The 16,706-nt window shown below is 42.7% G+C and overlaps 1 protein-coding gene across 1 annotated transcript in view; it reads right to left on the minus strand.

The window, feature by feature from the left end:
* Positions 1–4,905: 4,905 nt before the first annotated feature.
* TDP1 (tyrosyl-DNA phosphodiesterase 1) overlaps positions 4,906–16,706 on the minus strand; it is a 32,422-nt gene continuing 20,621 nt past the window's right edge. Inside the window, exons 11-16 of the mRNA XM_081936929.1 lie at positions 16,547–16,595; positions 16,397–16,463; positions 15,216–15,323; positions 14,448–14,550; positions 7,442–7,550; positions 4,906–5,119 (exon numbers count right to left, since the gene is read on the minus strand). Coding sequence (XP_081793055.1) covers positions 5,046–5,119; positions 7,442–7,550; positions 14,448–14,550; positions 15,216–15,323; positions 16,397–16,463; positions 16,547–16,595 — 510 coding nt within the window. The 3' untranslated portion in view covers positions 4,906–5,045. The remainder of the gene's footprint in view (positions 5,120–7,441; positions 7,551–14,447; positions 14,551–15,215; positions 15,324–16,396; positions 16,464–16,546; positions 16,596–16,706) is intronic.

Below are 16,706 nucleotides of genomic sequence, written 5' to 3' on the forward strand. Positions count from 1 at the left end.
CGTTAAAAACACCCAAAACGCGCCCTTTCCCACGTGCGGCGTGACTCCTGTTGGCCAGGAAATCAATGCGGTCCGCAAGGGGCCGTCCCCCCCCCCCCCCTCTCTGTTTCTTCGGACAACCGCACGGGAAGATCAAGACTGGGAAGAGCGTTAAAATGCTCCCGATTTCTTCCCAAACCTATCGAAGAGAGTCAGAGCGCGGGGTCTTTTGCTTCCTGCGTAGTGTGCGTGTTTGTGCCCACGCCTCCGCCTCGACAAGCTGCTTCAAGGGAACGCTTTGAGAGACTTGCGGCGAGCCGAGCTGTGGCGCTTGGCTGGTGAAGAGCTTCGAAAGTGCGGATTCGAATTTTACTGGAAATGTTGTGGTTGATCGGGCTGTGGTTTCGGGGGAAACTGGGCGACAGAATCTGGAAGTGGGGCTGCCCTAAGGAATTTAGGGATTTAGGAATTCATGTGCTACAAGCACATGAAATGAATTCCCAAGGTCCAGTATACCCCCGTGTAATAGATAATAGTTACTGTTCAGAAGCCAACAGTCCTGTTTTGTGAAGAGTACAGGTAGAGTTACTACCACAATGGAGCCCAAAATTTATGTTGCTAAGTGAATCATTTGTTAAGTGAGTTTGCCCCATTGTACGACTTTCCTTGCCAGAATTGTTCAGTGAATCATTGCATTTGTTGTTAGTAATCTAATTGTTAAGTGAATGGATTTCCCATTGATTTTGCTTGTCAGGAGGTCACAAAAGCAGATCACACATGACCCCAGGACACTGCGGCTGTCATAAATATGAACTAGTTGCCAAGCATCTGAATTTTGATCATGTGACCATGGAGAGGCATAAGTGTGAAGGTCTTAAGTCTCAGTGCTGTTGTAACTGAATGGTCCCTAAATGAACTGCTGTAAGTTGAGGACTACCTGTATCTCTGCAGAAGTGCTAGGCATGCTTTATCTTAACCCTTTATCTTTGCAAGGAACCAAAGTCAAAAGACAGTGTGCCATGTACCTAATGTCTCGTTTTAGTCTTGAATTTTCCAGTTTTACTGAATTTAGAAGAGATTGATCTGCAAGAAAGTGATTTCTCATTCTGTGCAATATCCTACACACTATTCTTATATTGAACTTGAGTTTTCTCAACAGTTGCTAGGAATTCCCAGTCTAATTCTGCTAATGTACCACGTAACATAAATGTTTGATCTCTAAAGGGGCACTATCTTATTACCTGCTCACCTGTATTGTCTCTTTAGGAATTGAGTTGGTGAAAACAGGGTCTGGATCCTTAATCACAGCAATCTAAGACATCAGACATTTCAGGCTCTCAGTCTTTTACTTCATTTAAATTTCCACTTTAAATAGTCATAAGAGACATCAGAGTATCTGCATCAAGGACAGAGGTAGCAATGAAGAAGGCAGAAGGACCAATTGTCACAGTCCCCTCCTCCCATTCTTTTTGCTTCAGTAATAGCCATGAGTGACTATTTGAAAATAATCCTGATCATTCCCCAGAGGAAGAGGACATGATGAGGTGACAAGTTTTCATCTGCTTTCTCTTTGGCAAAAAAAGATGGTGGTCAAAGAGTTGGATGCTTTGTAAATTATTTCTCTTATGATGCCCAGAGTTGAGCAAAAGAAAAGAATCACCATAACCCAAAGTTAGAAATGAGAGGACCCAAAGTTGCTATTCAGATGCTTGAGTGGGTCGCACTCCTCCCTTTTTAATCTAATGTGTTCCAGTTCCATGGCAAAGGAATGGAAGTGAGATTGCTTTCATCTCTGTTCTTCAGTCATCAAAAAGAAATTGATAATATGAAGCATACTTTATGCACACATATTCTAAATCCCATGTTGCGAGGTGTAATGGATAGAAATAATAATTTGAGAAACAGGAGGAAGAGCTGCAACCAAGGAAAATCAGATAAAAGAAATATGTGTCCAGGCCAGAACTGTACCCTGAGTAAGGATCTCAGACAAGAACCTCTCATGAAGACAAAGGGAGAGGGGAAAGTGCATTCATTGCAAGGTTCTGTGACTATACCTTATAATAAAAAGTAGTACTGGTATGAGCATGTGTGTTTTGGTTTCCTAATCTGGTATATCTTGAAGACTCACATCAGGGACCATTTATCTACTATTGGAGTCAATCCTCTCTGTCAAAGGCTTGCTGGGCTTGATTCTGAAACATTCAGGGCCCAAAGGAAATTGGTGAGGTAGAATTATATAGTGGGAACAACCAGAGTAAGTCAACCAGTCTTCAAAAGGCTACCAGAACTACTGTAACCCTGGAAGGAAATTGCTGAATGAGGCTGGGGACGACCTTGATGAGTGGAAGAAGAAACAAGAAGGCAGCTGCTCTGCTTTTTTTATCTGAAGGAAACTGGAAATAAAAAGATGAGAGCTGTCTTCCTTTGTATACATGGAAGCCTCCATTGAAACGCCTTAGGTACATAAAGAGACAGGTTAGGAGGGATTTGTTAGAACTGACCAAGTTATAATTTATTTAAATAAATCACTACCTGAATAAAATTCAAGGAAAATAGCTGAGAAAATGCTTAATTTTCTATTGCTGGGCAGTACTGGACACTATTGTAAATGATATTTTTATTTCCCATTTGGATATAAATTCTTAAAATAAAAATGCTTTAACAATTGTGAACATAGTAATGAGAATAATAATTTCTGCATTAATATAATTAGCAAAATATTCAATAAATCTTGGGTTTTGATTGGAAGATCTATGCAGTGAGTATTTGCAGTAAAAATCAAGGTGTTGTCACCACATGACTGAAGTCCTACCTATTTTTATGTATCACAATGATTTGTACATTTAATGATCAACTTTTCCCAGTATCAAACAGCTCAAACATCAGTTATTACATAGAAAAACAGGGAAAGCAAACAAAAAGGAAAGTAATATACACATATAAAATACATTTATAATATTATAACTCATTTTCAGTCTGTTATTTGCTACTTAAATGGTTTTCCTATATTGTGTTTTCCCAAACATTAGTTATTGAAATATACCATTTCCCCAAAAATAAGACCTCCTGGCAGTGGTGGGTTTCTGCTGGCATTATTGCCGGTTAGGTGCGCGCACGATTTGCTCCACGTGCATGCGCAGTTGCCTGTAAATAGGTCTGCACATGCACAGAACAACAAAAATGCCAAAAAAAAAACATGCTGCAGCGACTGGGGAACTGATTCAGGGGTGAGGCTCCTGAACTGGTGCGAACCGGTAGTAACCCACCTCTGCTGTCTGGATAAGCCCAATCAGGCTTTTGAGCGCATGCACTAAAATAAGCCCTCCCCTGAAAATAAGCCCTCCCCGAAAATATTGCAACATAGCAGCAGCCATGAGGTGACCACTCTCACTGCCTCTTGCACCTTAAAAATAGTAAGACTTCTCCGAAAATAAGGCCAAGTGCTTATTTCGGGGGGGTCAAAATAAGAACCCTGTCTTATTTTGGGGGAAACACAGTAATGGGAGTATTTTATAGTTCTTTTTTTCTCCAAGTACATCATGGCATTTGCAAGCTTCATAAACTCTTATTCTACCTTAGTGTAAACACACTAAACTCGAAGGTCTCCATATTCCAGATTTTTATGAATTCTAAGTTGTTATGGAAACATTTTTTTTTAAAAATGCCACATTAGTACCTGAAGATTTACTGAATCTCCAAAATTTGATTAATATTTACCATAATGTTCAATGATATAAAAGCAACATACTGTACTGCCATAAGAAAGTACTGCTTTTTTTCCTCAAAGTATAGCTGAATATCTTGACTCAATTATGTAATGTACTCATGAATAATCCCAGATTTGAATGTTTCTTGCTCTATTATTGGCTTGCCTCCCTAAGTAATTCACACATACATTAATATTAAAATATACTAAATGTTCATTTTTATTGCTAACAGCTAGGTAGTTTATTTCAATTTTTTTGTAAACTTTCTCTTTTATCACGTTCAGAATTTCACAAAACTCTCCAAAGAGATTAAAGTTATTCTGGCTAAAAAAGACAATTATCTGACATGGCCATTTCAAAATTTTCTAATTTACAGATACTCCTTGTTTAGCAATTGCCTCATTTAGTGACCAGTTATGACAGTGATGAAAAATATTGTTAGTAATGAAAGAGAACTTTACGATCAATCCCTATATTTGTGACTCTGTGAAGCAAAGGAAAGATGAAGTAAGATCATAATATTACCTATTTCATTTAGTGACCACTTTGCTTGATGACTGAGTTGCTAATCCCAATTATGGTTAGTGTTGTAACCCAGCAGGATCTGTTTGAGCTGCTGCTGGACTCAGATAGCGAGGGATTATTTCAGTCTGCCCTGGATGATGTGGAAGACCCTGTGCAGGTTGCAGATTCAGAGCAGGGACCAGAGGAGCTGGTTGGCCACCAGGAGGCGCCTAAGGCATGGAGCAGTGGGGAGGATCAAAGGCAGTCAGTCCCTGATGCTAGAGTAAGGAGGGCTGAGAAACTAAAGCAGCAGCTTTGTAGGCAGGCTCACAGATGATAATTAGCACAGGTGGTTATAGATTGGCCCCTCCCAAGAGACCTTATAGGTGAGGCGTTGGAAGGGAACATTTGCAGGAAACAACCGTTTGAAATTAGCAGTGAAGAAAGTCGATAGAGCCGTGTTTGAATATCTGGTTTGTTTTGTTGTATTTTGAATTATCTGGGCCTTTGGCCAAAAGGTTTGTTATCTTGCAATTAAACAGTGGCAAACAGCCAAGCCTGTTTTGGCTTGTTCACAGGCATGGAGAGGGGGGTCAGAACAGGTCACTAAACAAGGACCGTCTACATACATGTAATTTCAAAAGTATGATTTATCATGAGATTTAGTGCTGCTAATCTTCAAAGCAATTATTTTTTTCAAAAATGCTGTTAGTAATAATAACCCAAAGTCTTTTATTTTATTCAAACAATTTTTTCCAAGTGTACAGATATATAATAAAATGTACAGATATAAAGCATAAAATCCGACAGGTATTCAAATGATTCCGAATAAAGATTCCGAATTACTTTAAACGTTCATTTCGGAACCCACATATTGCCGTGTGTATCAGGAGCTTTGGTGTAAGGAATATTCCAAATCCATGGGCGGTCTGCAAAGCAAATGAAAAGGACAGATTTATAGCACAGATGAAGATGAACTGAAATTAAATTAGATTCCCCCTTCCTAAAGTTTTTTATATTAAAGCTATTTAAAACCTAGCCATTTTCTAACCAATCAGTTAATCGTAAATAATCCAATATTGTCACTTTGAAACTATGGAAATGTTTATGAATAAGTTTTTTTTGAAATTTAGCTTTTAAATTTACTGCTTCGTAATACAAAATCAATTCTTTAAAACCATCTTTAAGTAGTGAGCAACGTTATATACAATAATCCTAAAAGCAATTACAGAATCAAAGGTTCTTGGGTTATATTTGGTTTTAAACAGAGTTGCACTTCAAAGGTGGCATGCAATCTGAGGATCATCTGGGCTCACAACTCATACTCAAATAACAGGCAGCAGGTGACAGCTGTGACCAAGAGGGCCTTTGCATAGGTACATCTAGCATTACAATTGCATCCTTTTCTGGACTGGGAGGCCCTTTAGTCACATCACAAACAGATTAACAAATGTGCTCAACACAGGCCTATTCTTGAAGGTGACTGGGAGTCTATACTGGTTCAAAATGCAGAGTTGCAGGCAATGATGGGCATGCTTCATTAGATTTATGTGACTCCATTATTTTGTGAGCAGCAGTGGTTAGTGTTTGGCTTCTAGGTGGAATCTGAAATGCTGGTCATCGCCTATGAAGACCTTCAGGACATCGATCCTGATTATTTGAACTTCCTCTCTTTGGTTGTGTCTATCTGCTGAGATCTGGTAGAGTGGGCACATTTTGGATCTTATTGGTTAAGCAGTAAGAGTCAGGAAGTATGACTTTTCAGCTGCAACCCCTGCCCTTTGGACCAATATTCTTCCAGAGATCCAAATGGCTCCTACCGTGATAATTTTCATAAAGCTATTAAATATATGACCATTGTCCCACCTCTTGGGCAGGATGTTTTGAGCATCTGTTGGATGGTTTGTTCATTTGCATGTTTATGATTTTTTTTTTCTTGTATTTTTGCACTTTTCTCATTTTTAAACTGTAAGCCATCAGAACTGTTGAGATTGGAGGGGCTCTAAATTGTATATAGTTATATATCTATAAAGAATGATAATATGTCTGCCATAGGATAAATTAATATAACCCTTTGACCGCTGTGTGAGACTTTGTTTATTTAGAAAACAGAAATTTGATGAATAATAAGAGGAATGCCTGTATTAAAACCTTTGAAAATAATGTTCCAGAGATCCTAAAGGATCTTCCATTTCCATTTATTAGCTTTTAAAGCAATTCTATTGCACACAATGATATTTTAAAATCCCATTTAATTTGAAAGGAACTAAAAAATAAGCCTATTGTTTGTTAGACCAAGGAGGAGCTGCAGTTCAATAACAGGAGCATATTTGTGTACTGAATGCAGTAATAGAATGCTGATTGTTGATTTGCAAGAGAATTATAGTACAAGTGCAAGTGAAATGTGATATGTTCAATTGCAGCATCATTACACAAATGAATCGTAACAACTGATAATCCTATCACTTGAAGCAGCATTCTGTATTTATTTTAGCTGTATCTGACGCTTATTCCAAAAAGCTTGTAACAAGACACTGAAAAAGAGGTAATGATGTGCAAAAGTTTCAGGGTTCAGCTGGATGTCAGGACTGCAGCCGGTTCCTTTTGGGATCTTTGGCCTGCCACACTAATATTCTATTCTACTCTGCTGTTTCATTAGTGGGGAATTGGGAGGGGGAATAGTAAGGAGTAGAATGTGATGTTGTCAAAATAAAATTTCTTTCTAGAATCCAAGATCATCCTTTGTCTCTACACCTGACCGGAACTGGATGGGTGGAACTGCCAGCATGGCAATCGAAGACTGGACCATGTGATGGGCTTGTAGGTGTGGGGGCAGGATCTTGAACTTTCAACTGGGTGGGGAAAACCGGGAAGCTTTCAGATTCGGGTTTTCCCAGATGTGCCAACATGACTCTCTTAATAAATTGGAACTGTGAGCAATACTTTGCCTTGGACTCTGATTTTGGATGTTATTTGGAACTCTGACACTGGATTTGAAAACAGAATCTTCTAACAATTGTAATTTAAGCAGCTGTCATATAGGATATCAAGTTAAGAAATGTGGTTCAGGAATTTCTTCACAAAATTCTACCTACTTGTCTGTTTTGGCCTTTCTAAATCCACTTTTCCCAGTAATCTACAACTGCATGTTCTTTATTATTTTAAATGGTTTTCATTCATTCATTCATTCATTCAAGTGGATTAATTTTACTTATATGCAGAAAAAATAATTATATAGGAGAATGCCTTACCTTTGTTTTCATACTTTTCAGGGGGCAGATCATAAGGAACAGGAAATGACAATACTGATGTTTTAGCAAACATGTTTTCCTTTACTTGGAAATACCCTGTATTCAAGCTCTAAAAAAAAGAATATTGCATTCAACCAAAATTAAAAAAACAAACACAGTAATATGGTGCTGTTCAGTAACACGCTGCCAATGTGTGTCTTTTAGATAGGTTGTCTAAATAGCAACTATAATCAAATAATTAATGTATAAGCAATCTGCCACAATTAAAAGCAGATAATCTATTACTCAGTAATTATTTTCTTTAAACTAAGCAAGACCTCAAAAAACCAACTTAACCACCTTAATTTGAAATGAAGAAATGTTCTACATCATACTGTAGGTTAATTCTGAAATAATGAAGATAGAATGGTTTCCAAGACTGAAAATTGTGTATATTATGTTCACATTTAAAATACCACTAAGGAAACACTGAATTCTTGGGAGAATATAAAGCTTCTTTTTTGCTTGATAGTTTTTCTTAATATGTACTTCTATTATTTGTGGGGTGTAACAGGGTCTATATACAGTACTATATGCAAGTAAAATATTGGATATTAAATATTCTCTCTTGGTTATTTATTTAGAAAAGCATAAGACAACCACTTAAGGTAGTATGTATTAAAAGAAACTCATAAAATATAGTTTTTTTTAAAAACCCAAATCTGGAAGAGAATCAACCAGTAAAAACTAGTCAAACATGCAAGTCCCATCATCCCAGCTTTGGAGAGATATCTAGATTTTAAAAGCTTTTTAAAATATGACCAGCATGGGTATCGACCGTATCTCTGTTGAGATGGAACGTTGGTCATACCTGAACGTTCTTCTCAGCGTGGCGCAGGACGGTCCAGGAATGGGTTGTTCAATCCTTATTTGCCCAAGAGACTGAGTCAGAATTGAAGCCACGCCTCCAACTTCCCCTGCTGATATCCAATTCCGATGAGGCGCAGCTCCAACTAGAGAAACAAAAGAACAGGCCCTGCCCGCAGCATTAGTAGCCCCCCGGGCCACGGACCTAACAAAAAACAACAACTAGGGTGGGACCTGGACCGTCCTGCCCACACTGAGAAGAACGTTCAGGTACGACCAACGTTCCTTCTCCAGCTGATGGCGCAGGAGGGTCCAGGAATGGGACATACCAAAGCGGCAGTCCCTAGGGCGGGAACTCACTGGTTCGTGGCACCCGAGGGAGCAGATACTCCCTGCAGCACCCTATGCCCAAATGATGCCTCTGCAGACACAAACACATCCAATCTATAATGCTTAATAAAAGGTGAAGGGAAAACCCACGTCGCAGCTCTACAAACATCTCCAATTGGGGCCTGAGTGTTACACGCAGCCGTGGTGGCTGCACTCCTAGTCGAATGAGCCGTTATCCTCTGTGGTACCGGTTTGCCTCTCGCCTCATAAGCCCTGGCAATACAAGCTCGCAATCAGCATCTAATGGTAGAGGACACCCGTGACCCCATGGCAGAAGGCTAGAAAGAAACAAACACCTCAGTTTTCCTGGAGGGCACCGTTCTCTTTATGTACATATGGAGGGCTCTCCTTGTCCAGCTTGTGCCACAACTTCTCCTTTCTATGAGAGGGGTTAGGGCAGAAATCCGGTAGAATTAACTCCTGGGCCCTATGAAAATAGGAATTTATCTTGGGGATAAAGGCGGGATCAAGCCTCAGTACAACTGTGTTAGGATGGAAAATACAAAGGTCCTCCCTGACAGTGGGCACCTAGCTCTGAAATCCTCCTAGCCGACGTGATGGCAACTAGGAAGACCACCTTTAAAGTGAGGAACTGCAAGGACACGGTCTTCAGCGGATCAAAGGGAGGATCCACTAGGGCCAGGAGGACCGTGGACAAATCCCAAGATGGGAACCTGTGAACTACCGGGGGCCGAAGGTTAGCCGTCCCCCGTAGAAATCTCTTCACCACCGGATGACGGCCCAGGCCCTTCCAGCTGTCCAAGACCAGGACAGTCGACAGGGCTGAGACGTGTCTCCGAAGTGTGTTATGGGCAACCCCCTATCGAGCCCATCCTGGAGGAATTCCAGGATATTAGGGAGCAAGGGACGTTTGAGGTCCACATGTGCCTTACGGCACCAAGTACAAAAGGTGGACCACATGGCATTATAAACTCTGGTCATGGCTGGGCGTCTGGAAGCCATGATGGTTCGTATCACCCGCAAGGAGAACCTTGCCTCTCTTAAGATCTCACTCTCAAATACCAGGTCAACTGGAGCCATTAAGGCTCCAGATGGACCAGGACCCCCTGGTGTAGGGAGATCTTCTCCTGCGGAATTCTCCAGGGTTTGACAATGTACAGACCTAAGAGGTCCACGAACCAAGGTCTGCATGGCCAGTATGGGACGACCATGATTATCTCCGCCTCTTCCTTCACTATCTTCCCCAACACCCCTGGAATCAGTGGAAGTGGGGGAAATGCATAAAGCAGACTCGGGAGCCACCTGCTGCGTAGGTCACTGCTCCCCTCTGCTCCCCGAGTCGAGAACCACATGAAAAGCCTGGGGAACTGGGCATTTTCCGGGGACGCGAAGAGGTCCACCACTGGCCGTCCAAATCTCCTGCAAATCTCTTCGAACAGTTCCTGTTCCATCTGCCACTCTGTCTGGTCCACCGTGGCCCTGCTGAGCCAGTCCGCTTGGTGATTGGCGTCTCCAGATATGTGCCCCGCCTTGATGGACAACAGGTGCCTCTCTGCCCAATGGCCCAGACGCTGAGATTCCACCCAGAGGGCTCTGGAGTGAGTCCCTCCCTGCCTGTTTACATGCGCCTTCGTGGCCACATTGTCCATCAGAAGTAGGACGTGTCTTTGCTCTACAAGGGCCTGAAAGTGTCGAAGGGCCAGATGATCCGCACACAGCTCCAGCCAGTTTATGTTATGTGTAAGATCCAGAGGGGACCAGCGACCCTGGGCCAGCTGTGTCCCCAGCAATAAAGGCTCACGTCCGTGGTCAGAGTAAGTCTTTCTGGATCCCTGATCACACACCCTTTGGCTAGCGCTGGGGAAACCCACCACCTTAGGGAGAGTCTCACATGGGGGGGTACTCGAACTTGAAAAGACGAGGTGCTGCGCTTGCTCCTTTGATGCCAGAGCAAGAACCACTGGAGAGTTCTAGCATGGAGCCTCGCCCAGGGAACAAGATCTATACATGAAATCATCTTCCCCAACCACTGAGATAAGGTGACTATGGACACACGCCGTTCTCTCTGCACCTGGTTGACCAGTTTCACTAGACTGGCCCTGTGATCCTGGGACAGGAACACATGCCGGAGGAGGAATCTATGATCGCTCCCAAATGCAACAGTCTGGTAGAAGGTCGCATGTGGCTCTTCTGGAAGTTTACGGAGAACCCATACCTCTGCAGGGTCTCCACTGTCAGACCTAGATCTTGAAGGGACTGCTCCGGCGACTCCGCCTGGAGAAGGATATCATCTAAATAACAATGAAGTCTGATGGGAACCGTTCTGACGTGAGCAGCCAGGGCTGCCAGGACCTCAGTGGAAGTCCTGGGAGCCGAGGCAAGGCCGAAGGGAAGAGTTCTATACTGGTAGTGGTTACCAGTGTAGGAAAACCTAAGGAACTTCCTGTGCTCAGGGAGGATAGATACATGAAGGTAAGCCTCCGTCAAATCAAAGGAAGTGAGGTAGTCACCTTCCCTGATACCTTCCAGAATGGAACGAAGGGAGGCCATCTTAAACCGTTTGTAAACTAAGTAGCGGTTCAACCTTTTAAAGTCAAGGATCATCCTCCAACCCCCAGAGGACTTTGGAACCATAAAGTGGTTGGAATAAACCCCCCTGCCCCGGTCCTCCTGGGGAACCACCTCCACCACCTGGATCTCCATCAGGTGGTCTATTGCCTGGCGCATGAGCTGTCTCTTAAGTGTGCATTTGGAGGACGTAAACATATGAAAGGAATTCGAGGGGATGGAAAGGAATTCCAGTCGCAGGGCAAACTTTACCGTATTGAGGACCCAGAGATCCGAAGTAACATTCTCCCATCGGTTGGCAAACAACGACAATCGGCCACCAATGAGAGCCGTCCAGACCCGCTCATTTATTCCAGCTGAAGGGGCATCCGTCCCCCCCGAGAAATGTTGTCGCCAGGAAGGTCTTACACAACGCCAGTTCAGTCCTCTTATCTTCTGCCTTTAAGTTGTCGGCCACATCACTCGCCACCATGGGAGTTGGAGAAGCCAGGGCAGCTACAGGAGTGTCCACCTCTGGAGCCTGTAATGCCTGGGAGAAATCAGGCTCCATATTATAGAACTGTCTGTCATTCCCACCTGGGGTGGGGAAAGTACTTGGCTTGGCCCACTGCGTCTGGATGACATCCAGAAACAGTTTTGGTGTAGGGATCTCTTTCCGCGCTACGGGTTCCACAAAGAAACACTTTTTCTTTGGTGCTGCCTTAAAGTCGAAGCCTCAGTCCCGGCCTCCTTCTCCTTCTGTTTGTCCTCCTCCGTCTCAGCGGCTGCAGTGCTCCTGGCTATAAATAGCAAGGAACGGAACCAATTAGGAGGAAACAAACCGGCAAAGGCAGGGGAATCCGGTGCCAAACCTTCATCATCAGAAAGCTCCGTCTCCTTTTGTTCCTCCTCTTCCTGGAATGAAACCTCGCTCCTCAGCAAAGGAAAGACGTCTCTCTGTGTTTTGCCTGGGCAAGCAACCGGATCCTGGATGCGTCTGCGCTTGGCCTCCAACAGCTCTGCGTCCGCCTGGTCAGGTGGGCGACCCTGGAGGGCTATGCCATGTGCAATGGCTTGATGAATAAGAGATTGAATGTTATCAGGCAAGTCCGCAAATTCACCAATGTCATAACTGGGCCCATGCCTGGGAGCCAGCGAGTGCCTGTGTCCTGGTTCAGAAGCAGGAATAATGTATGGAATAATGTATAATGTATTCAGAAGCGTATGGTACTCGCCTTCCTCGTCCTCAACCTCTGAAAGTGGAGGTGAGATGGAACTGGCCCTTGGGGATCCAGAAATCCTTGAAGGAGAAGAGGATGGAGAAAGTGGAGCCGCCCTGAGGATGGGGGGAGGGACACTTCACCGAAGACAGAGGATCCTTATCTCCGCCTACCTGCCTGGACTTCTCCCCATCCCTTGAACCCCCATGCCTTGGTGGAGCGTGCTTCACCAGTGGAGGAGGATCATGGGGGGGGACCCTTCTTCTTCTTGGAGCTCTTCGAGGGAGCTGCTGAAGTCGCCCCAGAGCTACTTTCACCGAGGGAATCAGCCATGGCACTGTAGCGATCTCTGTGCCCCAAGGCCTCACTCTACCCAGTTCAGGAACCAGCACACTAATCTGCAACCGTTCTCACCGGAGCCAGCACTCGCAATGAGCCTCGTGGTAGCGAAAAAAGGGAAACAAAATGGCCACCGACCATGTGATCCACCGGATGCTCAAACAAAATGGCCACCGCCTCATGGTCACTAACAAAATGGCCACTACCACGAGAGCCTCCCCAAGATAGCCACCGCCCAATAAGGTCTCCCCAAAAAATGGCCGCCCCAGGGCCCCATACTCACGAGGGAGAAGCCTTTGGGGAAAACCAGCAGTGCTGGTGAGCAAACGGCCCCGAGAACATCCGGTCAGCTGTGCAGCTCTCCTGTAAGTTCAGTCAGCGCCGCGTGCCCTCTTGTTATCTCCACACGCTCCACGCACCAGCAGCCTTGATGTCCGCCTGCTGCAGCCCCTGAAAACCAGCAGCAATGCAGGGAAGCCTCCCTGGCTTCTTACAAGCCAGTAATCGGAATCAAGCCGAACGGAGCCGCAATAGACTCCGATGGCCAGCACAGCTGGCTGCTAACTTGCGAGGAACCTGGGAACCTCCAGGAGGATCCAACCCACACAATTCACTATCCTAACACAAGCAGGTGGGAAAGAACTTGTGAGCCAAGTTCAAACACCTTCCTTCCGCTAATAACATTAAAGATAAGCAAAAGAAATAAATAAATGAAAAGCTATTCTGAGAAAGAAACCAATTTTCACTCACAGCAAAAAAATTTACATCTATTTTTGGGCAAGACTGAGTCGGAATTGGATATCAGCAGGGGAAGCTGGAATTGAAGCAGGCTTCAATTGGATTGAACAATCCATTCCTGGACCCTCCTGCGCCATCAGCTGAAGAATGCATTTATTCTATCCAGGAACTGAAAAGGTTGAAGAAGGAATAAGCAACCTGCCTTGTTTAGGACATGTTAACACAGTTTGTAATATTCACCAACATTATAGCCTGTATCAAGGAATTCTGAGAATTATAACCAAAATCTTTGGTAAGCATCAAATTGTTGCTTGGGATTGTATAAGCTTCCATAAGATAAATATAAAGGTTCACTTCCATGATCACAGTTAATGACATTTCCCAAGAGAAGAGATAGAGACAGCACAGTACTGGATGGAGTATTTGCTACTGGATAAGAAGATGCAGCTGGGAATATTTTCACATCTGGAGCATCCCCTGCTGTATAATCAATTTGCAAGCAAATTTCTGGAGCACTTCATTTTATCATTTTTGCTTCATCCATCTTTGTCTTTTCAAATAAAAGGCTGAAAGCTTGGGTCTGTAATGACACCACTGGACATTTGATTACAGCCCTCAAAGCACCCGTAATTTATTTTTAAGATTGAAGTATAGTCACTGTCCAGAAAAAAGTATCCTGCTGAATAAAGGATCAAGAGCGATTAGATGACTGGGAGAATTGAACAAATTGGTGATTCAGCTAAGTCTTCTTTTCTAGCATTAAAGTATAATGTAGTTTTGCAATTTAATACACCCATTAAATGAGCCTACATAACTAATAGTTTTCTTTGGAACTGAGCTACACATAGCAAAATACTTTTCTTTTTGCTTTCTTACACAAATACATTCTTGAGCAGTGGATAAAAAAAGCAAATTGGCTCTATTTGCATTCATTGCAACCCGGTGTAGGATTAAAATGAACTTACAAACTCTGAAGGCAGGAACAGAACTCCTAGTTCATATGATCGGATCATCAGCTGGGTGCCATTTTTCTCAAAAGCTCCCCAAGCAGCCTTGGAAAGATTGGCACTAAGCAGGCATAAACAAAAAAAGGAAGAAAAAAGTTCTATTTGTGCACAGAATGCAAGAATTTGAAGAGGAACAAAAATAGGGGAAAAAAACCATATAGGCAGTCCTTGACTTAAGACCATTCGTTCAGAATTGAACGACGGGAGTCACAACCTGTGTCTGAAATTACGGCTATTGTAGCAGTCATGTGATCAAAATTTGGGTGCTTGGCAGTCTACTTGCGTTTACGACCGTAAGGGTGCTTTAACTCCCTCCATAACAGTGGCATTCCTTGATGATGGACTCAGTGCTGGGGTAGAACTAGAGGCCGGGACCTTCAGCAGCTGCCACCTCTATTTCAGTCTCACTGCAGCCTCTATTGAGTAACCACATCATGCCCAGCCACCTCAGTGCAAATCCCCAGCCCCCCTCCACATTCTGGAGTCTCTGCTGTGCCCAATTGATCTTCACCATATTCTCCCCATTGCTGACAAGATGCACCCAGTTGCTGGCTGTGCCAGCTCTTCTCCCCAGGCCTCTCCAAACTGTGTCGGACATCCTTGTGCCAGATGCCAAGGGAAATTGTGGCTGCTAAGTCACATGACATCTTGCTTTATGACTGCATGGCTCAGTGATGAAAATTCCAGTCCCAATTATAAGCGGAGGATTATCTGTAAAAGACTTACCTTGTCACTAGAAACCATGCAATCTTCTGGAAATCCAGGGATGCTCTCATGTAAGTTTTAATATGTGGCATTGCATGACTACGACCTGAAGTTTCAGCTGACCATTTGCTTGGGTTAAAACAAAAGAAAGGAATCTTTCAGATTAAACCCAAGATACGTTTTTAGATTCTAATCCCTAGGATGCGAAATCCATAACCATTTAAATAACTGAACATTACTCCTTTTTAAATAACTGAACATTACTTGAAATATTCGAGTTTGGTGACTTCAAGGTGTAACGGTTAATAGCTTCTATCCACCCCAACTAAAAAGGTTCACTCCTGATGGCAGGGGATGATGGGAAACATAACTGAACACATTTGAAGAATCTGGTTGATTTCAGGTACACAGTTGTAGTAAATTAATACAAATAAAAATCCCAACAGTTGATAGGAAAGACAAGATACAGTTTGGATCAATTTCTTGCCACCTGACAATGCTCCAGTGCTCCAAGTAGCACAAGCACTAGCACTTAAGACTTATATACACTTCACAGGGCTTTACAGCCCTCTTTAAGCTGTTTACAGAGTCAGCATATTGCCCCCAACAATCTAGGTCTTCATTTTACTCACCTGGGAAGGATGGAAGGCTGAGTCAACATTGAGCCAGTGAGAATAGACCTGTCGAACTGCAGCCAGCAGAAGTAGCTTGCAGTACTGCATTCTAACCACTGCGCTACTGTGGCTCATAAGTATATTGCGATCTAAACTCTGAGCGGAACTATTCCACTCAGCACGGAATAGGAGCAGTTTGGGGAAGGATGATTTAGATATCCTTACCAATCACATGCAAAGATCTAATCTACAACAATTTCAGTAGTTATATTAATAGAAAGGATTAAATAGAAACACGGAAAACATTGTACTTATGTTTGAAATATGAGATGTCAGGTGTTGTTTTTGGAAAATCAATTGATTGGCATATAACTAAGCCTTTTTAAAAGGCTAATAATTACAATACACCTGAAACTCAATTTATATAATCTCTGTTTGGATTTTTATGATGAACATTCTAAGACAAATCTAATACTAATATTTTTCTAAAATATTTTAGAAAGACAAGACACAGTAAGTGTTAGTTTTTAAGGTCTGATTACATCTTTATTTTAAAACACTAACCATAAAGACAGCATTTTTACTTACTGGAAATAAGAGTGTAGCCAAAGCTGCTTTTGTGCAGTTTGTATACTATATGGCAGAGAACCTCCAGCTGAAAAAGAAAGAAAAGATTATTTAATTTTGACAGGTGATCTTACAAATGTATTATCAAAGGCAGGAATATATATATCTTACCTGGATAACCTTCTAAACTCCGTCTCACATTTTCGACACTTGGATAAATCTAAACAAATAAAAGCAAATGTAATACCAGGAATTTATAACAAATGTGTTGTGCATATTATACAATTACCAATCATCAAAATACTGCCAACTAACAGAGCATGAGTATAAA

This window comes from Natrix helvetica (genome assembly GCF_964273705.1).
Source record: "Natrix helvetica genome assembly, chromosome: 1".
In the NCBI taxonomy this organism is placed as follows: domain Eukaryota; kingdom Metazoa; phylum Chordata; class Lepidosauria; order Squamata; family Natricidae; genus Natrix; species Natrix helvetica.